The following is a 26881-nucleotide window of genomic DNA, read 5'->3' on the forward strand; positions in this document are numbered from 1 at the left end:
TCGATACAGCTATAATATCCATTGATACAGATATGAAATGATATCGCTACACTTATTCAAATTAGCCAGGTCACATTTAGAAGAGAAATATTACAACGATGCCCCATACGATGGCCACAAAATTAAAAATCCCCCACCTCCAATAGTTGTCTTTTGAAAAAGTATATGTTTGGGCTTTTTGAACAATGGCCTTGTGAAAAAGAAAATAAATAAAAATGTGCCCCAACTGAGCGTGGAACCAATTACCGGAATTTCCGGAAGTCATCGTAAACCATATCATTCGGAACTTTCTTATGGTAAAGGTAAAATAACATGTACTTTTGCTTTACGTATATATACCGTTAAAATAGCATCTGGGTTATTTTAGGTTAAACGGCAACTGATTCCAGGAACACATCGGATATTTAATTATGTTCGGGCATGTACGTATATACCGACGATTTATCTAATTATAGAATAAGGAAGTAATATCCTCATAGTTCATGTATCCCGATGATAGTGTCAGCCAAATTTGATGTGTAATTCAGGAAATAACACTGCATATGTTCTATAGCAGACGAACGTTCGATTAGGTAGAATAATGAAGAAATTTGTGGTAAGTATGAATACTTATCCCTTGTACATGACAAATAAAATAGTGACTTGGCAGTATGGAGCATGCCTTGATTTTTGGATTTGCGACGATGCACTGGAACTCCAAAACATCCTCACATCCCAGAGGATAAAAATCTGTATCCCTAAACTCAAACATATTGATGGAGTGCATAATATATATTGCTGTCTTTATAGTCTCCACCACAGATTCCTGTACTACTTGTGTAGCTTGAGAGGCAGAAGTAAAATCTCTGATACTTAATGTTAGCTAGGTTGATTGTAAACCTGCAGTCAAAGCTTTTCTAAAAGGAAAATATAAAGGAAATAGTCTTGACCCTGTACATACTTGGACTATCCTGATTATAACTGCTTAATAGAATAAGCATTAATATCTTAAATTAAATGAAATATTTCATCATATCATCTAGATTTTAAAAACTTAAGTAAAACCTTTAATACAACTATATTATATGTTTGTGTGGGCTGTGGTAAAATTCTGTATATTGCCTTCAATTTTGTAGGAGTCTGCCTGATTTTGTTTGATTGCTTTAATTTTAGGGCAATCTCCATGTTTTTGTATGATTGACAAGCAGCCGTCTTGGATTTTAATCATGAAAGAATCAATTTCTTTAGAAGAACTGGATGGATTTTTTGCAGATTTCACATATAAGTTCCGTTTTTCCCTAGTTGTGCCCGTTTGATTTTAGGACTTACCAGAAAAAGCTGACGGTAGTAAGATTGGCAACGTTGATTTGACTATGAAAGTTTGTTATTGCTAAATCTTGAGAGGTGCTGAATTAGTTTTGTCATATTTCATTTGTAGGTTCCCCTAGCTTTCAAGAAATGCCCATATGTTTTTAGGGATTGATCAGAAAAAAATTATATTAACTAAAGTTTCATTTGTTACAGTATGAGGTCTAAAATGATTTATTGCAGAGAAAAAAGGAGACATCCATTTGATGTTTACATCCATGTATATGAAAAGCATCTGTTCTCTGGGGCTAGTCACGTGTTGCAGTTTGTAAACAAAACACTTTAAATTCTGTATCTGATAGATCTATATGAGTCCAACCTATAGATTTAAAGCTTAATTAAGAAATATATTAAGAAAATATTAAACCCAAACTCACATTTATCTTGAAGTCATTTCTAAATTTATATTATCCACGATTGAATCACTCATCTGTGTGATAGAACTGCACAATAAGTGCAAATGTGTGATAGCTTATTTCATCCAGTTTTCCTATCATGCACACATTGCACATATATTGTGCATAAACTATACATCTTTGAACATTGTAGGATACCACAACTGTACTTCTTAAGAAGAATACTGAATGGCTCTTTCTCTAGTTTCATTTACAGATGCTCCTTGCATCCTAGTTATACCCATTAGATTTTAGACTGATCATGTAAATGAAATAGCCAATAAGCTGCTTTCTTGGATTTCAAGTACAAAAGTTTGTTAACACTATTTCTTGAGAAGAACAGAATGGCTCTCAAAATATTCTCAGATTTCAAGTACATAGTATATAGTATTATATCATAGTATATAGTATTATATCATAGTTTATATTGTAATATCATAGTTTATAGTATTATATCATAGTACATAGTATTATATCATAGTACATAGTATTATATCATATTTTATAGTATTATATCATAGTACATAGTATTATATCATAGTACATAGTATTATATCATAGTACATAGTATTATATCATAGTACATAGTATTATATCATAGTTTATAGTATTATATCATAGTACATAGTATTATATCATAGTATATAGTATTATATCATAGTACATAGTATTATATCATAGTATATAGTATTATATCATAGTTTATAGTATTATATCATAGTATATAGTATTATATCATAGTATATCAAATTAGTAAATGAAGTACAAGCATTTCAGTATATATATATCTTCAGCTGAAGCCAGGTGCACGGGTTGTTCGAGGCCCTGATTGGAATAGTAAGAAACAGGACAGCGGTGAGGGATATCTCGGCACCATCATCTTTGTCCCAAAGTCAGAAATGTCGGACAAGAAAGTAACAGTCATATGGGATTCTGGTAGAGAACTGCGGTATCGCGCTGGACAGGAAGGGAAATACGATCTCAGAGTTTTTGATACCGCTCAAACTGGTGAGGACTATTTACACAATGTACCCAGACTAAATAATATGTATTAGTTATCGCATTACCCATCTGTTTTTGTGAATTCTACCATGTAATATTATTTTGTATATGTCACTAATATAACATACCCTGGAGCGTTTTTTATTGGCTACACCATTATGAAATTGATTCTGATATCAACAGTGACATAACATAATTAATTAAAATGGTGCAAAAAAATAAATGGGTGTCTGAGTTTAATTATGTTCCCCCCCTATTTTTAGTTCGAAACCTGTCAATAATTTTACTTTTTTGAGTAACATATGTATGAATAAAAAATCATCTTAAATTTATTTACATTGTATATGAGATTCTATGAAATTGGTCTTGAAGTTTTGATTTTCTTTGTCAAAATAAAAATTTTAAGATTTTTATGTAAAATCAGCTCAGCTGAAATGGAAACTCATTTAACATCATTTAGGTGTATAATTGTAGCTATGTTCAGCAAGCATTTATTTTCATTTGTCAACAAAGTTTTTATGATGTCAAGTTTATTTAATTAATACATTGTATAAAACTGGGTAAAGTAATTGTAAACACAAATCTCTTTTTGCTTTGATACACTCTATAAAACTTGGTAAAGTAATTGTAAACACAAATCTCTTTTTGCTTTGATACACTCTATAAAACTTGGGAGAGTAATTGTAAACACAAATCTCTTTTTGCTTTGATACACTCTATAAAACTTGGTAAAGTAATTGTAAACACAAATCTCTTTTTGCTTTGATACACTCTATAAAACTTGGTAAAGTAATTGTAAACACAAATCTCTTTTTGCTTTGATACACTCTATAAAACTTGGTAAAGTAATTGTAAACACAAATCTCTTTTTGCTTTGATACACTCTATAAAACTTGGGAGAGTAATTGTAAACACAAATCTCTTTTTGCTTTGATACACTCTATAAAACTTGGTAAAGTAATTGTAAACACAAATCTCTTTTTGCTTTGATACACTCTATAAAACTTGGTAGAGTAATTGTAAACACAAATCTCTTTTTGCTTTGATACACTCTATAAAACTTGGTAAAGTAATTGTAAACACAAATCTCTTTTTGCTTTGATACACTCTATAAAACTTGGTAGAGTAATTTTAAACACATATACTGTATTCTGTTTTTATCTCTATATATTTTTAACTTACTTTCAGATGTTTCTTTTTCATGAAATGTCAGCTTTCTTTTCTTTATTAAGTATTGTATTACACTGTAGATGTGTGGAATGAGAGATTATTCACTGTTATCATCACATTGTGTTTGGATAGAGAAACTCTCTCAGAGGAGATGATGTTGAGTGTACCACTTAAGGAACAGTTTTGTAAAATTAGTGTGTGTACACTTACAATGTACATGTTAAGGATAAATTTGAAAATTAATTATTAACAGGCTATTTAACAGTGTTTAAAACGTAAATTTATTTACAAATATATATAAAACAACCTTATACTTACAATACTTTGTATTTGTTTTATGATCTGTGCATGTGATGTAATTTATGTAATATTTTTGTCTTGATAAAGGAGCAGATTGCCTCAAAATGTAGACGATTCGCTTGTCCGTACTGTCGTGCTTATTTTGTGGTTTAAGCTGACTCACCACGTTAACTGTTTAGGTGTCAAACATGAATATATCTCCTGTGCTGAGTGTAAAGTGAACCCGATTGCTGGTATACGATGGAAGTGTTCTTCATGTGCAGACATCAGCCTTTGTACACCCTGCTACATGTCAGACAAACATGACACCAAACATAGCTTTGTTAGGATTGATATGGAGATGGCTACCCCGTAAGTATTTGTCATACAATGAGTACTATTCAGACACTAATCTTATATAGTACGCAGTTCTCATTTGCAAAATATACACTTGAAACCAAATATGGAAATTTAGAAAAATTCATTTCTTTATTTGTACAGTAAAACTAATAGTTAAACACAATGCATTATGAGAAAAATATATGGTTGACTTCACCACTTCTAAATGAAAATTATGACAAATAAGAAATATGTACATATTAATTAACAGTATTTACCAAAAATACAATAAGCATTGAAATCTTAGATAAACATTAGATTCTTACGTTGAATTTTGTAAAATTAGGTTACTGTGACCTATTTTTCTGAAAATGAATATAGGACAATGAAGCTTGATATCTTTGTTGAACATTGTAAATGTATAAATAGAATTTTGTAAAATTAGATTACTGTGACCTGCTTTTCGAATAATGATGTTAGGACAGTGGAAATTGGCATCCTGTTGTTGTAATGAATAAAACAAATGATTATCCAACTTTAGTTTTGCAAAATGCATAAATGTAGGTCATAGGACTGTGATATCTGAGATTTTGAATGAAAGCAAAAGATGGTTATCATGAATTTTACAAAACAAATCCCTGTGACCTACACAGCTACTATCTCAAAAATTGTCAGATCACGATGAAAATCAGTGTCGAGGATGTACAGTGTTAGCCTGCAGTGTCTGTCACATTGATCAAGATTTTCATCCACAGTGGTTGTCGCTCTAAAATCAGCTGTTTGTAATTTTAGGAATCACTGACACTAACTCGTCAACACATATTTACATGTGGACAAATTAATGTATACCATTTGTGGAACATTATTTAACCTAACCGTAATGCTACAAAATTGTTCAAAAGACATCTAATTAAAACATTTTATAATACAAACTTGTATAAGATAGGCGAAAATAATGAATTAAGCCGTGTCATACAGCTGATTTATTCTCCTTGCCAGGGCTTGTCAGTGATGTTAACAGCGACTGGATTTGAACGTTAACATGAACATGTACATCATATTTTAAACTGTCACTTTGTATCATATTTGTTTGTCTACTCAAATTCTAAATATTTTTAACACAAACCAGAATTAAGAGGTCAAACTGAAATATTTCTTTCAATCAATAATTATTTGAAATTTCAGAAGCTGCAGTAATTGTTTAAATGAAATTGATAATTTTGTATTTAACCAGGCTCAATTGAACTCTCATCTGTTGTATATTGAATTCAGTTTTGTGAATGCTGTTGTGAACTTGATGTTCCCACAGATGGGCAGTACTGAAGCGAGAAGGAAGTCAGCAGATCGACTCTAGGGGTCTTTTTGAAGGTACTGAAGTGATGAGAGGACCCCACTGGAAATGGAAAAATGTGGACGGTAAGTATGCTTAATTATTTGCACAATGATATAAAATATTTGATGTGATACCCACAAATGGCAGTCTTAAAGCCCCAATACATGTGATTTACACTAAATAAGGACAGAGAAAATATTACCTAAATTTGAATTTGTATCGTAAAAATTAACGTATCTGAGAAACACTTAAGAAAATATCGTGTATATGAAAGCTTTCGATATTGCCTTGATGTGAACATGCCTTAGAGATTGGTATTCACTATGAGCAATGTGTACATACTACACCTGTAGACCTGTACATACATACTACACCTGTACATACATACTACACCTGTACATACATACTACATACATATATACTACACCTGTACATACATACTACACCTGTACATACATACTACACCTGTACATATATACTACATCTGTACATACATACTACACCTGTACATACATACTACACCTGTACATACATACTACATACATATATACTACACCTGTACATACATACTACACCTGTACATACATACTACATACATATGTACTACACCTGTACATACATACTACACCTGTACATACATACTACACCTGTACATACATACTACACCTGTACATACATACTACATACATATGTACTACACCTGTACATACATACTACACCTGTACATATATACTACACCTGTACATACATACTACACCTGTACATATATACTACATCTGTACATACATACTACACCTGTACATATATACTACATCTGTACATATATACTACACCTGTACATTGGAATATCACTGATTGGTTAAATGTTTTATTTTATGACAGTCTTCTGAACTTTGTATAACATTGGGTTTTTTTTACAAGTCAGACCCACTTTTATCTATTTCTATATTTTGATATCCCCACAAAGTCATGCTTTCTAGATATTTCTCAACTTAATTTTAGTCTTACAAATCTTTGTTTAATTATCAAATGGATCCAGGTTTTCTCAGAGATTTTTTGAATCTCGTAATTTGCCAAATGATACGTATACAATATATTTAGGCTTTAAATATTTTATTGTTAAATGTTAATTTACCATTAAAACTGTAGAATTAAATCTTTTGCTAGAAGTAAACAATGAAAAATGTAATGGTGTATATATAAGATGTGATGTGTATTTGAATATTAATTTGCATCCTAAATAAGATGAAGATGTTGGCTTCAATTAAAAGTCTAAGCAATCATGAGTCAACTGATTAACATGAGAGAATTAAATGTTTGATACAATATCATTATACAAATTATTTTGGCTTTTTCACAAAAATTAAATGTAATATATTGAACTTCATCAATACATATTTTTTCAGTATTTTCATAAACAGGTTCAGAAAACATACACAGCTTTGTTTACTTTATCTGTTTAGGATTGTCATAAATGAAGAAAATATTTACATCAAAATTAAAGATTTTCTCCTTTGATCAGGACGTGAGGGGGAGATTGGCACTGTGACAAAGCTAAAAGATTGGAAGAACCACTCTCAGCGAGGGGGCGTGTCGGTGATGTGGAAATCCACCAAAGAGGAACATTTACATCGCCTGGGTGGAGAAGGATGTGTAGATGTTGTCTTCACACGAAGTAAACAGGCAACATCAGGGGGTAAATACTACCCAGAACATCTACCATTGGTTGGTAAGTGTGAAAGGGCATGCAGGGTACATTTGTATGCAAGGTAGTATGTTAAATGTAGATCGAGTTGCTTACATGTTCCAGTAATTGTGATGTTGTCATGGCGCTTATATTAATGGAGAATTACAGTCAAGGCTCATGTGTGTAAAATGTAGATTAAGTCACCACTCAAGTGTGAGTGATTTTGATGTTGTTGTGGTGCTGTTATTGAGTGAGAATTACTGTCTAGGCTTAAGTGTGTAAAATGTTATTTAAGTCACTAATGTATGAAAGTGTTTATGATGTCATGGTGCCGCTATTGAGAGAACTGGAGTTAGGTAATACATTGTCAGTATCTTATTCTACAGCTCTCATCAACTATCATGGCACTCAGTGTACAACTATCGCGGTACTCAGTGTACAACTATGGCGGAACTCAGTGTACAACCATCGCGGTACTCAGTGTACAACCATCGCGACACCTAGTGTACAACCATCGCGGCACTCAGTGTACAACCGTCGTGGCACTCAGTGTAGGACCGATGCTGCACCGAGTGTACGACCGTCGCGGCACCTAGTGTACGACCGTCGCGGCGCTAGGTGTACAACTGTCCCGGTACTTAGTGTACAACTGTCGCGGTACTTAGTGTAAGACCGTCGCGGTACTTAGTGTACAACTATCGGGGTACTTAGTGTACAACTATCGCGGTACCTTGTGTACAACTATTGCGGTACTCAGTGTACGACCGTCGCGGCACTGAGTGTACGACCGTCGCGGCACTCAGTATACGACCGTCGCGGCACTCAGTGTACGACTGTCATGGTACTCAGTGTACAACTGTCGCGGCACCTAGTGTACAACTGTCACGGCACTAGGTGTACAACTGTCCCGGTACTTAGTGTACAACCATCGCGGTACTTAGTGTACAACTATCGCGGTACTCAGTGTACAACCTATGGAAACTTTTCCTTCGCCAAAATAAATCCCATAGGTTTTGCCATATTGAAACCTGATTTATTCATAAGGAGTTCACATATAATTCATTATAGATTAATGAAGAACTTAAAATTGCAGTACATTAGAAAAATCCAAACTTTAAAATTGTCCTTTAACTTATTTGTAAACATTAGATATACAGTAATTCTTAAAAACAACTGAAAATCTTGGAATTCTATTTTGATATTACTTACATTGGATAACAGGTAAACATCATTTCTGAAGATGAATATTTTGTTTACAGATGTAGTAAACAAGGGGAACTTCACAGTGGCTTTAAAACCGTCAGACAAAGTTAAGGTGTGTATGGATATGAAGTCCCTACGACAGCTGCAGGATAGTTCAGACAAACATTCGCCATGGAGTGAGGATATTGAACAGGTCAGTGATAACCTTTTTTCGACCTATAAGCTGCTTTTGTTTTCCTCGTGAATCACTACTGCTAAAATACATGTCTTAAACCAAAGGCAAAACGTACCATAATTATCAGGTAATAAGCCCATTTGTAGAAATCTCCGGAGATTAAAACCTTCTTTACTGAAAAAGGCACTTACATTTACATATACAAACAGGAAAGTTTGAAACCCAAGGATATGGGTATTGCACAGTTCTGTAAATTCACTAGACACCAAACATGTAAAGGTGGACTAGATTCTTGGAAATTGATTGACATTTTAAAAAAGCTTAAGAGAAATTAAAATTCACTTTGATACTTACACACTGGGACTAATCCAAAAAACAATTTAAATTGCATCCAGAGAAATGCAGTTCCTGGGAGATACAGTTTGAATAAGTTTGATAAGTCTAGTTCATGTATTTGTGTACAAGCGTGAAAACCATAACATACATATGTACTGATCTGAAATTACAGTGTATCAAGGAAGAGGGCACCCTTATCCAGCTGCTACACAAAGGAGAGGCTGCCAAGGTCCAGTATATTGATGGCAAGACATGGGACCTCAATCGCAAGGCTCTTACTCGGGTAAGATATTCTGTCATGGACAGCAAACACAAGGATCTAACATGGGTAGGTTGATAATCTGTCACTGACCTCAGCCACAGGGCTCTCACTCAGGTAGGTTAGTCTGACACTGACCTCAGCCACAAGACTCTCACTCAGGCAGGTTAGTCTGTCACTGACCTCAGCCACAAGACTCTCACTCAGGTAGGTTAGTCTGACACTGACCTCAGCCACAAGACTCAGGTAGGTTAGTCTGTCACTGACACTGACCTCAGCCACAAGACTCTCACTCAGGTAGGTTAATCTGACACTGACCTCAGCCACAAGACTCTCACTCAGGTAGGTTATTCTGGCATTGACCTCAGCCACAAGACTCTCACTCTGGTAGGTTAGTCTGTCACTGACACTGACCTCAGCCACAAGGCTCTCACTCAGGTAGGTTAGTCTGACACTGACCTCAGCCACAAGGCTCTCACTCAGGTAGGTTAGTCTGACACTTACTTCAGCCACAAGGCTCTCACTCAGGTAGGTTAGTCTGTCACTGACCTCAGCCACAAGGCTCAGGTAGGTTAGTCTGACACTGACCTCAGCCACAAGGCTAAGGTAGGTTAGTCTGACACTGACACTGACCTCAGCCACAAGACTCAGGTAGGTTAGTCTGACACCGACCTCAGCCACAAGGCTATTACTTAGGTAGGTTAGTCTGTTACTGACCTCAGCCACAACACTCTCACTCAGGTTGGCGGATATCTATATGTTATCACATTTATAAAATCACAGTGTAATCACTCTAAACTAGTCTCTATCTAATATGGAATTGTGTTTATTCTTACCAAAAAGATTCAAAATACTGTACCCGGGGAAACATTCACCCACATTGAATTTTGGTAACTTTTCATTCACGGCCAAGGAGGGCAAATTTAAGATGAGGGCAGATGAGGGCAGAAATTTGTTACACTTACATTTTATGGTTTCTACAGATTCATACTTTTAGTAAAGATGACTTGGTGGAAATATTGGGAGACATTGAAAAAGTCAAGATGTTACAAACAGGTCACGGTGGCTGGAATGACGACATGAAACAGGTTAGTACTGGCACCATACCATGGTGTTTGTTATACTGATATGTGTCATTGTTACAATGGACATCAACTAATTGTTTATTTTTTCCGGTAGAAGTTTTTTTAGATATCGTTGTATATCCCGTTCCTAAGTGTACAAGTTTTGTTTGGTGATTGACTGGAAGAGTTACCTCATCTTTGCCTAAGGGTTGAGAAAGAGAGATAGTCAGTGTGTTTTGAATAAAAAAACATGGATGAGAGGTGAAAAGTACAGTCCTGGTATGTCGTGGTGGCTAAAGCTTGACTGAGAGGTGAGAGGTAAGGGACAGCCTCGGTATGCTGTAGATGTGATATTTTGAATGTTCGAGAGAGGTGAAGGGTACAGTCCTGGTATGTTGTTGTTTCTTAAGCTTGACTGAGAGGTGAGAGGTAAGGGACAGCCTTGGTATGCTGTAGATGTGATATTTTGAATGTTCGAGAGAGGTGAAGGGTACAGCCTTCATATCTAATGTGTATGAGATTCTTAGTACGCACTCCGCTAGAACACTGACATTCATCGGTGAGACGAAACCAAGACACGGAAGGAGTCACAGAGACAAAAAACCAGTCGATCAATCAATCAAACAATAAGTCTTTAGTCCTCTGTTAGCCCTAGATTGTGAAAAATGTGAACTGCATGTTTGGTGCGAGATCTAGTGCATCAGAGAGGGGTCTCATTAGACTCACAGGTCACCAAAGTCCAAGCTCTCCCTTCATATCCCTCTATTTTCCCCTGAATTTTCCCTGAGGTATACCTTAAAATTTCAAAGTAATCTGATTTACTTTTTGGTTTGTACAACAATACAAAAGTTTTTTTTTGAAGTTGATATACCGATATACCTTAATCAAGAACAAACAAGTTTGCCTTATCGACTACATTGTACTGGTATTTCCATTTCTCAAGATGTCCTAATAACTGCCCACATTGTCTCACAAACATTAAAAATGTTGATATTTGTTGGTTATAAAGAATATCAGTATTTAAAAACAAGAACCAAAGACTTTTTTACATAAGTCAATGTTTTATTGTCCTAGAACATTTAAACATTTGTCATTCATTCATTCATCAGATCTCTGTTATAAGTATGTCATTCATACATTCATTCATTCATTCATTAAACCTTTCTATAATTAGTTTTTCATTCATTCATTCATTCATTCATTCATTCAACTTGTAATTCATACCTTAATTCTCCAACTCATGCATTCATCAAAAAATGTATTTATTCATATAAATTGACTTTGCAGTGAGCTGTATCTATAAGCAAATATAAATTATTCATTAATACTTGTTTACAAGTCAGACATAATTTTTACTGAGATAACATATCAGGTAGACAAGGCAGGTAATGAAAGCTTGTACTTTTTATTATTTTTATGCAACTGCAGTAGTTTAGTGAATCGTGGAGTTTAAAGAATGCGAAAATAAAACCCAAGCAGTTATGTAAAGAATGGTTTGTTTTACTTCCAAGTAAACATCTGTATTATGATGTAGGTACTGAACAAACAGGGGCGCATCGCACGTATAGACAACGATGGTGACATTCGTGTCAAAGTCAATGATAGGATGTGGATATTTAACCCAACATGTGTCAGTGCATATACCCCACGAGGAGCCGAATCTGACTCTCCTCCATCTCTGTTTCTGGGAACATCAGTAGTAGTAGATGATGAAGATGACAGTTCAGAGGAGAAGGAAATGAGCATCAGTGGAAGGGGTAGATACTCATCTACAGACAATATATACCACATCTACAGACAATATATACCACATCTACAGACAATATTATATACCACATCTACAGACAATATTATATACCACATCTACAGACAATATTATATACCACATCTACAGACAATATTATATACCACATCTACAGACAATATTATATACCACATCTACAGACAATATATACCACATCTACAGACAATATATACCACATCTACAGACAATATATACCACATCTACAGACAATATATACCACATCTACAGACAATATATACCACATCTACAGACAATATATACCACATCTACAGACAATATATACCACATCTACAGACAATATATACCACATCTACAGACAATATATACCACATCTACAGACAATATATACCACATCTACAGACAATAATATACAGACAATATATACCACATCTACAGACAATATATACCACATCTACAGACATATATATACCACATCTACAGACAATATAAACCACATCAACAGACAATAACATATACCACATCTACAGACAATAACATATACCACATCTACAGACAATATATACCACATCTACAGACATATATACCACATCTACAGACAATATATATCTACAGACAATATTATATACCACATTTCATTAATATATTCTACAGACAACATTATATACCACATCTATGACAATATATACCACATCTACAGACAATATATATACCACATTACAATATATATACCACATCTACAGACAATATATACCACATCTACAGACAATATATACCACATCTACAGACAATATCATATACCACATCTACAGACAATATCATATACCACATCTACAGACAATATATACCACATCTACAGACAATATTATATACCACATCTACAGACAATATTATGTACCACATCTACAGACAATATTATGTACCACATCTACAGACAATATTAATACCACATCTACAGACAATATTATTTTCTGCGGGCTAGTGTCCACAGACAATATTATGTACCACATCTACAGACAATATTATGTACCACATCTACAGACAATATTATGTACCACATCTATAGACAATATTATGTACCACATCTACAGACAATATTATTGTTATTCTACAGACTTATAATTTAAAGCCAATCACACTTTATGAAACATAGTACTGAGATAATGTTGTATAGAATCTATAGACAAACTTTTAAATTACTTTCTGGATTTTTGTGTCTGTATACTGTATGCTCAGAAAATTCACCAGAATCTTCGTTGATGCGTAATTTTATTAGAATTAAATTTCATTGGCTCTATTGTATTGTGAAATTAATTCACACATGGTACTGAGATAATATTGTTTGAGAATGATAGCTTTCAGTCTGGATTCTCCGTCAGACACCAGGCGTACCTCTCGAGTGATTCACAGGAGTTGTGCAATGCTAAGGTTGTATAGTGTAGAATTATTTTGTTTCAGATGTATCAGAAGCTATTGCTCAGCTCTTCGTTGACATGCTCAAGGTTCAACCTCCTACACAGTGTGCTTCTAGGAACATTGTACAGGCTGCGTCTCAGAACGACTTAAACACTATACAGCAGATTCTTAGTGAAAAACCAGACAGGGTAAGATACAGGAGATGATGTCATCGTTATTTATAGTTACTGTGATGTGTAAACATGGTGACATGATGCAAAAGGAAATGAACATATTTCACTTCCAAAATATTTCGTTTTCGTTTTGTTACAATCTGAAAATTCACCAGAAAGTTTTGTTTTCTTTTATCTTTTATATTATAAATATACCGTTTTGTTTCATCATTGTTGTGAAATATATACACTATATTAGGCTAACATTGTTGTGAAATATATACACTATATTAGGCTGTGAGAGTTAAATAATTTTAGTTTTCAAATTTGGTCAATTGAATGACCATAACCTACTTGATCTTGTTTTCTAGACACATTTATAGAAATTAAGATTTATTAAAACATCAACATTTTGTGTTAAAACTGTATAAGTTTGTTACAAACATGTAATTGACATTAAATTTGACCAGATGATGCATGCCGATATATTTGCTGTGTATAATTTCAGACGTCAACTTTTGCAATTATATATTTTAGTTTTCAAATTTGTTACAGTAATCACTCATTTTACAATATAAGTATATATATATATACTTGTTTATGTGACACATTTATAAATATAAGATTTATATATATACAGGTGTTTACCATCACAACAGTATATATACTACAGGTGTTTACCATCACATTGTACAGTATAAGTATATATATACAGGTGTTTACCATCACATTGTACAGTATAAGTATATATATACAGGTGTTTACCATCACATTGTACAGTATATATACTACAGGTGTTTACCATCACATTGTACAGTATAAGTATATATATACAGGTGTTTACCATCACATTGTACAGTATATATACTACAGCTGTTTACCATCACATTGTACAGTATAAGTATATATATTACCATCACATTGTACAGTATAAGTATATATATACACATTGTGTATAAGTATATATACAGGTGTTTACCATCACATTGTACAGTATAAGTATATATATACAGGTGTTTACCATCACATTGTACAGTATAAGTATATATATACAGGTGTTTACCATCACATTGTACAGTATAAGTATATATACTACAGGTGTTTACCATCACATTGTACAGTATAAGTATATATATACAGCTGTTTACCATCACATTGTACAGTATAAGTATATATATACAGCTGTTTACCATCACATTGTACAGCATAAGTATATATACTACAGGTGTTTACCATCACATTGTACATTATATATACTACAGGTGTTTACCATCACATTGTACAGTATAAGTATATATACTACAGGTGTTTACCATCACATTGTACAGTATAGTATATATATACAGGTATATACTACAGGTGTTTACCATCACATTGTACAGTATAAGTATATATACTACAGGTGTTTACCATCACATTGTACAGTATATATACTACAGGTGTTTACCATCACATTGTACAGTATAAGTATATATACTACAGGTGTTTACCATCACATTGTACAGTATAAGTATATATACTACAGGTGTTTACCATCACATTGTACAGTATAAGTATATATATACAGGTGTTTACCATCACATTGTACAGTATAAGTATATATACACAGTGTTTACCATCACATTGTACAGTATAAGGTGTTTACCATCACATTGTACAGTATAAGTATATATATACAGGTGTTTACCATCACATTGTACAGTATATATATACAGGTGTTTACCATCACATTGTACAGTATATATACTACAGGTGTTTACCATCACATTGTACAGTATAAGTATATATATACAGGTGTTTACCATCACATTGTACAGTATAAGTATATATATACAGGTGTTTACCATCACATTGTACAGTATAAGTATATATATACAGCTGTTTACCATCACATTGTACAGTATAAGTATATATATACAGGTGTTTACCATCACATTGTACAGTATAAGTATATATACTACAGGTGTTTACCATCACATTGTACAGTATATATACTACAGGTGTTTACCATCACATTGTACAGTATAAGTATATATATACAGGTGTTTACCATCACATTGTACAGTATAAGTATATATACTACAGGTGTTTACCATCACATTGTACAGTATAAGTATATATACTACAGGTGTTTACCATCACATTGTACAGTATATATACTACAGGTGTTTACCATCACATTGTACAGTATATATACTACAGGTGTTTACCATCACATTGTACAGTATATATACTACAGCTGTTTACCATCACATTGTACAGTATAAGTATATATATACAGGTGTTTACCATCACATTGTACAGTATAAGTATATATACTACAGGTGTTTACCATCACATTGTACAGTATAAATATATATACTACAGGTGTTTACCATCACATTGTACAGTATAAGTATATATATACAGGTGTTTACCATCACATTGTACAGTATAAGTATATATATACAGGTGTTTACCATCACATTGTACAGTATAAGTATATATATACAGGTGTTTACCATCACATTGTACAGTATAAGTATATATACTACAGGTGTTTACCATCACATTGTACAGTATAAGTATATATACTACAGCTGTTTACCATCACATTGTACAGTGTAAGTATATAAACTACAGTACAGTATGTATTACCATCACATTGTATAAGTATATACAGTATAAGTATATATATACAGGTGTTTACCATCACATTGTACAGTATAATATATATATATACAGGTGTTTACCATCACATTGTATATATATACAGGTGTTTACCATATACAGTATATATATATACAGGTGTTTACCATCACATTGTACAGTATAAGTATATATACTACAGGTGTTTACCATCACATTGTACAGTATAAGTATATATATACAGGTGTTTACCATCACATTGTACAGTATAAGTATATATATACAGGTGTTTACCATCACATTGTACAGTATAAGTATATATATACAGGTGTTTACCATCACATTGTACAGTATATAGTACTATATACTACAGTTGTTAACCATCACATTGTACAGTATAAGTATATATACTAAAGTTGTTAACCATCACATTGTAAAGTATAAATAATACAGCTGTTAACCAACACATTGAAAATTATAAGTATATATATACAGGTGTTTACCATCACATATAAGTATATAGTATAAGTATATATATACAGGTGTTTACCATCACATTGTACAGTATAAGTATATATATATATATACAGTATATATACTGTTTACCATCACATTGTACAGTATAAGTATATATATACAGGTGTTTACCATCACAGTATATATATACAGGTGTTTACCATCACATTGTACATTATATATACTACAGGTGTTTACCATCACATTGTACAGTATAAGTATATATACTACAGGTGTTTACCATCACATTGTACAGTATAAGTATATATATACAGGTGTTTACCATCACATTGTACAGTATATATATTGTACAGTATATATATATACAGGTGTGTTTACCATCACATTGTACAGTAGTATATATATACAGGTGTTTACCATAAGTATATACAGGTGTTTACCATCACATTGTACAGTATAAGTATATATACTACAGCTGTTTACCATCACATTGTACAGTGTAAGTATATAAATACAAGTGTTTACCATCACATTGTACAGTATAAGTATATATACTACAGGTGTTTACCATCACATTGTACAGTATAAGTATAGATATAAAGGTGTTTACCATCACATTGTACAGTATATATACTACAGAGTTTACCATCACATTGTACAGTATAAGTATATATATACAGGTGTTTACCATCACATTGTACAGGTGTTTACCATCACATTGTACAGTATAAGTATATATACTACAGGTGTTTACCATCACATTGTACAGTATAAGTATATATATATAGCTGTTTACCATCACATGGTACAGTATAAGTATATATACAGGTGTTTACCATCACATTGTACAGTATAAGTATATATACTAGGGATGTTTACCATCACATTGTACAGTATAAGTATATATATACAGGTGTTGACCATCACATTCTACAGGTGTTTACCATCACATTGTACAGTATATATATACAGGTGTTTACCATCACATTGTACAGTATAAGTATATATATACAGGTGTTTACCATCACATTGTACAGTATAAGTATATATATACAGGTGTTTACCATCACATTGTACAGTATATATACTACAGGTGTTTACCATCACATTGTACAGTATATATACTACAGGTGTTTACCATCACATTGTACAGTATAAGTATATATATACAGGTGTTTACCATCACATTGTACAGTATAAGTATATATATACAGGTGTTTACCATCACATTGTACAGTATAAGTATATATACTACAGGTGTATACCATCACAATGTACAGTATATATATACAGGTGTTTACCATCACATTGTACAGTATTAGTATATATATACAGCTGTTTACCATCACATTGTACAGTATAAGTATATATATACAGCTGTTTTCCATCACATTGTACAGTATAAGTATAAGTATATATATACAGGTGTTTACCATCACATTGTACAGTATAAGTATATATACTACAGGTGTTTACCATCACATTGTACAGTATAAGTATATATATACAGGTGTTTACCATCACATTGTACAGTATAAGTATATATACTACAGGTGTTTTCCATCACATTGTACAGTATAAATATATATACTACAGGTGTTTTCCAACATTGACAGCTAGCTCTTGCAGCGATATAAAGTTTATACAAAATACTAGTAACAGAATGACTGTATTATTTTACATCAGTATTTGGTGTCTCGTGGATGGGGCCCATATTAATCTTGTGGTATGGTGCCTTGTTACATAAAAGCTAATAGTAAACAATTCTAAATGATTGATTCTGTTTTGTTTGATGTATTATTTAAGAGTTTACATTTATTTAAAGGTGAACTTTGCCCAAGATGGCAAGACAGCTTTACATCTGGCGTGTTACGAGGGGCATTCCCAGATTGTTGAACTTCTCCTTAAGCAACCAGGTGTCGACCTTGACCTTCAAGATGGAGAAGGAGACAGCGCACTGCACTATGCTGCCTTTGGGTATAGCACATCTGTTCCTTTCTTATTTTGAAACAATAGACCCTCACAATAGATTTAGTTTGTGTTTACTTCATACTAAAAATCATTCTGTTCTATATATTATATAATGAGGGTCATCGATAATCAACTAACTCAACTAGATACCCTTCCCACTTGATGCAAAACGTATCAGTTACCACTCTACTGAATGTGAATAACCTTGACCAACAATGATGTAGTGAAAATGGGTTAAAATTTTTCAATTATATGTGACATAAAATATCTGCCAATGAAAACCTCAGATGTTTAGGCTAAAATTAATGATCAGTCAATAACAGTAAAGTGAAATGAACCTTGACCTCAGATCTTAATAGTGATGTTAACATTGACCTTGACAAGATCTTATAAAGCTTTGAAGCATAACTGGTCAGGTTTCTATGTATGTTTGATTATAAAACTTTAGAAAACTTGTTTTTGTACAATGACATTGCACAATGTACTGTTATAATTTATGAAGAAAATGAAAAATGAATTAAAATTGAAAAAAAAAATTGACAGTAATTATAGCAGATTGACTGTATGATTATCACCCTCTACACTGAGGATATGGATTTGTGATATGCTTTAATGTACTAACAGGAAGGAAACAAATACAATGAGACAGCTATTGAAAGCAGGGGCAAAGGTCAACAAAGTGAACAAGGCAGGTCACAGTCCACTACACATCTCTATTGGTAAAGCTTGTGAAGAGGCTGTAGAACTCCTGGTCCAGCATGGGAGTGATGTTAATATTAAGGTATCTCAATATGGAATATCACATTGTGGAGTTTATTAGTATCAGGATATGTTTATAACAGTCAGAAAGACTTTCTAGTGAGAATTTCTGATTCTGTAGCCCCATAAATATACCAAGTCAAAGATTCCTTATTCCATCCCTGGGAATTAGGATTGAAAAATGGAAAAGGTGCAGGACTGGAGGAATACTTCGAGTTAAAAGGGATCTTCAAATCATACAAGTTGAAATTAAAAAAGATTTTCTGTAAGGGATTGGGTGTAATCATAAACACTCAGTTGAAGAAAAGAAACGGAAAATAGGACTTAAAAATGTTTGTCAGATCTGTAATAAAATTGAAGCCTAACAGAAGACATAGGGGATAAAATTTACAACCAGAAACATCACCGAATCCTTATCCTGGGGCCTGTGTATTTACTAATACACAAAAGGTTACTATGAAATTGTGAATTTTAGGTGGGGTTTTATTTTCACTTCATTTGTTAGTACTCGCAGTCTACAATTTTATATGTCAATGAAAAGATAAACAGATAAATGTTGACATGGATTAAAGTACTAATTGTCAACAAAAAAAGGATTTTTTTTTTGGAAAACCATTAAAATTTGAGTCCCATCAAAATGTATGATCTTAAAGTATGAATTGATTGTTTAAACAGGCAGGTGATGGTGACACAACCATGCATGACGCTGTACAACAAAGAAATGGGCAACCTCGGATCATGGAGGCAGTCCTTAAAGCCCGCAATGCTGATTTTACCATCCCCAACAAAAGTGGCTTCAATGTTCTGCAATGGGCAGGACTCAAGAATAACGTCGGGTATGTATCTATCTGTTTATTGTAAAACTTATTAAAGTATTGTAGAAATGTAATGTATGACTGAATATGATGAATAGGTTTAACAGAAAAATGAGAACTGGATTCTTTGAATACAATCTATTGGTTTTTTTTTTTTTTTTTTTTTGTAAAAAATCTCTGATGTGTTGTAATGATGATAACATGGTAGTATACATAAGTTATACACTTTGCCTTAATTCAAATCAATTTTGTTTCTTAAACTGGACAACTTTTAGAAGACCTGAATGTGTAATTTTTCAGGGCCTTGGAGCTGATATTAGTACTGAACAAAAACTTTATAAATGACCAGAGTTCCGACGGATTTACAGTTCTCCACATTGTCGCTGCCAATAACTTTGTGGATGCCACCAACTGCCTGGTGTTAAAATCTAGAGTGAGTGCAATGTTGATTTACTTACAACACTGATAGACTCATGTGAGTCAATGAGAGTGCAGCTGTGATTCAAAACATTGGTTACTCATCAGAGTAAAACATTGATTACCATGTGAGCAAAAGTGTCATTTGATTACTCATTTGAGTAAAACATTCGTTACTCATTTGAGTAACCTGTTGATTATTTATTTGAGAAAACCATTGATTTACTCACATGAGTAAACTATTGATTTACTCATATAAGTTAAAACCATTGCTTTACTCATATGAGTAAAACATTGACACACTCATTTAATGAGTAAAATCCATTGATTTACTGTGGCTAATATAAGACAACAGTGTAGATTCATTTGTCTCCTGTTAAGATGTAGATGTATTCTGTATAATTTCAATGCTTCAGACAAGGGAATATTTCCAATCAGAAAATAATCACCAGTATTTGTATCGGTTAATTTGTCTGAACTTGAGACTGGTCAATTTTATTGTTGATGCCTGTGTGTTATAGGATAATTTGAACATTGACATTGGTGACAAGGAAAAGAAAACACCGCTTCATTACGCTGTAAATGGAGGTCACAAACAAGTGATCGAACTCCTCATAGCGGCAGGTAATTAATGTTTATATTTAGTCTGAACGACATTACATATATATCTTGCAGATGTACACAATGTATGGAAAGCTGATATGACATATGCTGAACGTTTTTTTTAAAATGTTTCAATCAAAGTTTTAAAAGTAGTTTTATCATAGCCAATTAAACTAGAAGTCGAGGGAAGCTACGGAGCATTCAGTGCATTGTATCTCAAATCAATAATTTCATAAAAAAGTACTCCTTATTAACCAATTCACACCACGTCACATTCAGCATGTACTATTATGCAGTTTACATAAAGAATTTGAAATCGTACACACATTACAGATAAAATGGTAAAGGAAAGCCAACAATATGCACAGATCACACATCATCAGCAAGCTTTACATTTAATATAAATATTTGAAGAGATATTTTCCAATGAATTTAGGTCTTATTTGATTGAAATTAAAGATATTTGAAAATAATTAGATATAAATGTAAAGAATTTCACATCAAGCATTTTAACATTTTCTCAATATTTGGCATAAAACAATTCACATAAAGAGATTAATAAAGTTGACTGTCCATGTAAATGTTCTGTATGCTGTAGGTCTCGGATGACTTAAGGATAACATAATACATGATATCTGTAGGAACATATAGAATTTTCTTGACAATCTGTAGGGTGAAGTTGTCTAAATGCACATGGAATTGATAGAACAAGCTCACACCAAGAAATAGAATGTCCACATCCAGATTTTATAATCTTATCTAAATGTTTAAAGTGTGTATTGAATGACCATTTTTAGCTCACCTGGTTTATAAAGGACTGGTGAGCTTATGCTTATGATGGCATGGTGACTGCTGTTGTCTGGTTTCTGCTGTACAGAGTCTGTCTGTCACATTTTTCTAAAGATTGCTTCTTGTCATGAACAAGAGAGCATGCTTTGACTAGATTTGGTCAGAAGCATCCTTAGTGGAAGGTGTTTCAACTTTGTGTAAATGGTGGGTCTAACACCCTGGGGCTGCAGGTGGGGCCTGGAGGCCAGGCCCAAATGGGGAAATTTTGCAAGTTCTTTAAAATGCTACTCCTCCTGTAGGAATGATTGGATTTTGCCCATATTTGGTCTAAAGAATTCATGGGTGAAGAGGAATCAATTATTTTTGTATAAACCATGAGTCTCTTCTCCCTTGGGCAGGAGGGGCAGGGTCTGATATCGGAAATAAAGTGAATTCTTTAAAATCCTACTTCTCCTGTTGAAATGATTTAGTCTGTAGTATGAATGGTTTGGCTGATCCTCTAACGACAGAGGATTGGTATCTAATGGGAAAATAGAAATGTTGTGTGTAGATATTTAAATTCCTTTTCCATTATTTTCAATGAAACAATTTCAACCAAATGAAAACCAGATGAGCAATACAGGCCCTATGGGCCTCTTGTCTATTTTAGGATCTGACCTTAATGTCCTGTGTGTGTATATCAACACTGTTTTCTGTTTTAGGATCTGATGTGAATGCCCAAGATGCCTTTGGAAATACAGCATTACACTTAGCACTAACTAGAACAGATCCTTTAAAAGAGGTTTGTATCAACTCAAGGTATACTGTTTAGTTTTTTTGAGCATTTAATTTTTTTGTGAATTTTATGGGCACTCTTAATCCACAAATTTGTTTATCCATGAACTATCTATATTTGTTGAGCAGATGTATTGTACTCATATTCTACAAAATAGGGTATCCTCAAAAAGATCAATTTTTGAGAAACAACAAAAATTAAGCTCCAGGAAAACACATGATTAGACCTCACATATTTTAAAACTGACCATCACAAGGAAATTGTTTTTCAGGGTCTTTTTTCATAGTACGTCTGCTAAAAAAATTGACAGAATATATACAAGATTTGAAGGATTATGTTTTCATGTTAATACTGAATTTGTATGTCAATTGACGTATTTACACCGTGTATGATGGCCAACATCCATTCAATACTTTCGAAAAATATAAAATTAAAACCTTTCATTCAAATTCGGTTTACATTTTTCTACCAGTTTGCTGTAAATAATGAACTCCATTCATTGTTCCAAATTTTTAAATTCTGACTTGTTTAATTATATCTTCCTCTTATGAACCATAAGTCTGTGAGTGTACATTACAGTGTGGTAAGATTATGGGTGCTAAGCAGGAACATGAGGTAACAATACAGATCATTTGTCTGCTTTTGGAGTCCCGGGCACACACCACTATTAAAAATAAAGATGGAGACACACCACTTGACCTCACCTCAGACATGATGGTCCGTAAATTTATGGAAAGGTCAGTGCAACAACAATCAATCACAGATTCAAATATGTCTCGATTATTTGTACAGAATTAATTCTTGATTACATCCATGCTGATTTGGTTACCATGTATCTAATAGCTTATCGTTTGTGAATTTGAAGAAATTTCTAGATCACTGTTTGTGAAATTATGTATTTGCAAATATGTCTGAAAAGGCAAGTTCGCGAAATAAGTATTCACAAAATCTAAGTGATTGACAGTATATCAATTTATTTTCATTATGTAAGCTGTATGTGTATATATAAGATAGCAGTCAGCTGGTGTGTATGTATTACAATGCACTCAAAAATTTGAGCTGCCATGCTAGATAAAGCACAGCAGGAGTTGTTACCAATAAAAATATTGAACATAACAGAAGTTGTGGACAGAAATGTCCTTCAGGGGACAATGATCTTTCCATACTCAGTGTTTGTATGCTATTGGTTCTTTTAGGTTGGCCGATAAAGCAAAGCACAACAAATTTGAAACAACAAAACGGGGCATTAACTTGCCATCTCACTGGGACACAATGAAGTCCGGTGATGGTTTTAAACGTGTCCCTGTGTCCGTGGAGGGTGGCGGCATGCAGAAAATGGAGTATGAAAATGTATCCAAGAAATTCTATACCACACTACCCCAAGCCGAGGTCTTCAGTATTCATCGCATACAGAACATGTTTCTGTGGGAGGTCTATTTCCTGTATGTACCCAGACTCACTTGTGTACTCAAATTTCACCAACTGTTTTGTTTTTCCAGAAGTTAAAATTGATTTAACTTTATTCTGAAAATGATCATCATGTAAGGTGAATGCCATATATAGTACTGATAAACAGTCAAGGTCAAATGTCAAAGTTTAAAGCCAAGGTTACAGTTTCTATCTTCTATGTCCTCACATAGTAAATGTATCTTGGCTTCATGAAGTGATGCCCGATTCTTGCTTTAAGATAAAGATCATTTGGGATCTAAATATATTCAGTCATATATACATTGTATGTTTGTTAACCGTGAGGTATTTGTATAATTTTATATCATCAGGCGTTGAGGTTAATGTAATGTTACAGGATTTAACCTTGTAGCCAAATTCAATTCACGCTTCAAAAAATACACAACACCAAGATAGCAGCAAACATCTATATCTTCTTCTTGAAGAGTTAACAAGGGGACATAACTCTGACTCACACAGTGTTACTTAAGAAAATACTGCCATTAAGAATCCTGTCAATGTTTACATGGTAAAGGTGATGTGATCATTCCAAGATGTTTGTCTGTCTCTTTTATCAGATTTTGAGTATGAATAGCAATTATTAGCATAAAGATGATGAAGTAAAATTGGTGGGATTCGCTCACAATAATTGAGTTTACACTAGGTATATGTAAAAGTTCATGTCATGCACATCTATCTCTATATTATTTTTATGTAAATTAATTTGATTATAACAAAATGACAAGACACAGGATTATTTAACAGAAAAAGAATCCCTCTATCTTCATAGTATATTCCGAGACAGTAGGTGACTCTGTGATCTATATACATGCAATAACAAAAACTTGATATAACCTTTAAAGTTCTTTGGTCTACCATGTACGGTACACAAACGTAAACTTAAAATTATTAATCGAATACATGTATGTATACTAAATCGTTAAAAACCAGTCCTGCAGCTTAAACTTGGGTGCGGTTTGTGGCCCAGAAAATATGGTATATGTAAAAGGTTTAAATGATCAAACCATTTCTTTATCTTCAGGAAAAAACGTCAGCTAGAAGGGCAATATGGAATGGGTGGAGCCAATGAAATGGAACTTTTCCACGGGACGCTTCCAGACAAGATCGACAAAATCTGCAAAGAAAATCTGGATTTTCGCTTGGCTGGTGAGCGTGTTGGTGCCATATTTGGACAAGGAACTTATTTCGCAGTCGAGGCTAAATATTCAGATCTGTACGCTCAAGGCGATGCAAATCACCACAAGTTTATGGTTCTGACACGTGTTTTGGCAGGCAAGTGTTGTTTAGGCAAAAACCAGTATCGTCGTCCACCACCTGTCGACCCGACTGACCCTCACTCCAGGCTCTATGACTGCTGTGTGGACAATGTGAAGAACCCAAAAATCTTCTGTTTATTTGATACAAATCAATATTATCCAGAATATATCATTGAATATAGGTAATAATTTCATCATTGTTGAATTGTTTGATGGAGATTGAACAGTGTTATTGCAGGTTATTGCTGTGTTAGACTGTGCTAGACTTCATTCATGTGATTTTTGGTTAAGCACCAGATTAGACACCCAGTAAACATTATTACTGTATAACAGTGATTGGGGTTGTTTGCTGTGTTAATCACTCCATGAACAGACAGGGCTGTTAACTTCCGCACTGAACAACATATGGGAGGCCCACAGCCTGCCATCCAGAGACATACCTCGGATCTCAATCTGAATTGACCTACGTTCTAACCAACAGAGCTATCATGTCCCTGTGTTAAGGTGAACCTTGCTCTCTTCGACTGATATACAAGTATACAAAATTTGATATCCATGTTCTTGTCCAAACCAGGAAAACAGGAATTTATTGACTCAGTGAAATTAAATAACGACACAATGACCTGGCAGAATTCGCCAGTTATGTGATACTATAATAAGGATACAACTGTAGTGACAGTGTTTATCATTTTTTCAGATGCTGGCATATTTCTATTTTTTGGGGGGGAGGGTTGGGGGGGGGGGTGTGGCAAACTTTTTTGTTATCTAATGACTGTTGTTGTATTTGATGTTGTTAATGCCATGATTGTAGAGAATTATCTTTATGCTGACCAACTTCCAATAACCCAAGTTGGAGTGTCATTTAGGGTGAATGATCTGGGGTGACATCTCCAATAACCCAAGTTGGAGTGTCATTTAGGGTGAATGATCTGGGGTGACATCTCCAATAACCCAAGTTGGAGTATCATATAGGGTGAATGTTTCAATAACCCCAGATTTTTTATC

At 33.6% G+C, this 26881-nt stretch overlaps 1 protein-coding gene across 2 annotated transcripts; it reads left to right on the forward strand.

Annotated features, from left to right (window-relative positions):
* The first annotated feature begins 375 nt into the window (after positions 1-375).
* On the forward strand, positions 376-26575 carry LOC132557123 (E3 ubiquitin-protein ligase mind-bomb-like). 2 transcript variants are annotated; one of them, XM_060221613.1, is made up of 19 exons: positions 376-422; positions 2537-2750; positions 4394-4565; positions 5842-5948; positions 7388-7594; positions 8812-8948; positions 9439-9549; positions 10509-10613; positions 12124-12346; positions 13810-13955; positions 18850-19001; positions 19620-19776; positions 20430-20590; positions 20870-21002; positions 21508-21610; positions 23080-23159; positions 23733-23890; positions 24350-24595; positions 25642-26575. In XM_060221613.1, the coding sequence occupies exons 1-19, from the start codon at positions 411-413 to the stop codon at positions 26060-26062; spliced, it is 3045 nt and encodes a 1014-aa protein (XP_060077596.1). In that variant the 5' UTR covers positions 376-410; the 3' UTR covers positions 26063-26575. The 2 variants fall into 2 exon arrangements, with proteins under 2 accessions (XP_060077596.1, XP_060077595.1); XM_060221612.1 differs by lacking the exon at positions 376-422 and adding an exon at positions 524-595.
* The last annotated feature ends 306 nt before the right edge of the window (positions 26576-26881 follow it).

This window comes from Ylistrum balloti, unplaced genomic scaffold (assembly GCF_031769215.1).
Source record: "Ylistrum balloti isolate Yb309-2 unplaced genomic scaffold, AGI_CSIRO_Ybal_v1 Utg370626, whole genome shotgun sequence".
NCBI classification, from domain to species: domain Eukaryota; kingdom Metazoa; phylum Mollusca; class Bivalvia; order Pectinida; family Pectinidae; genus Ylistrum; species Ylistrum balloti.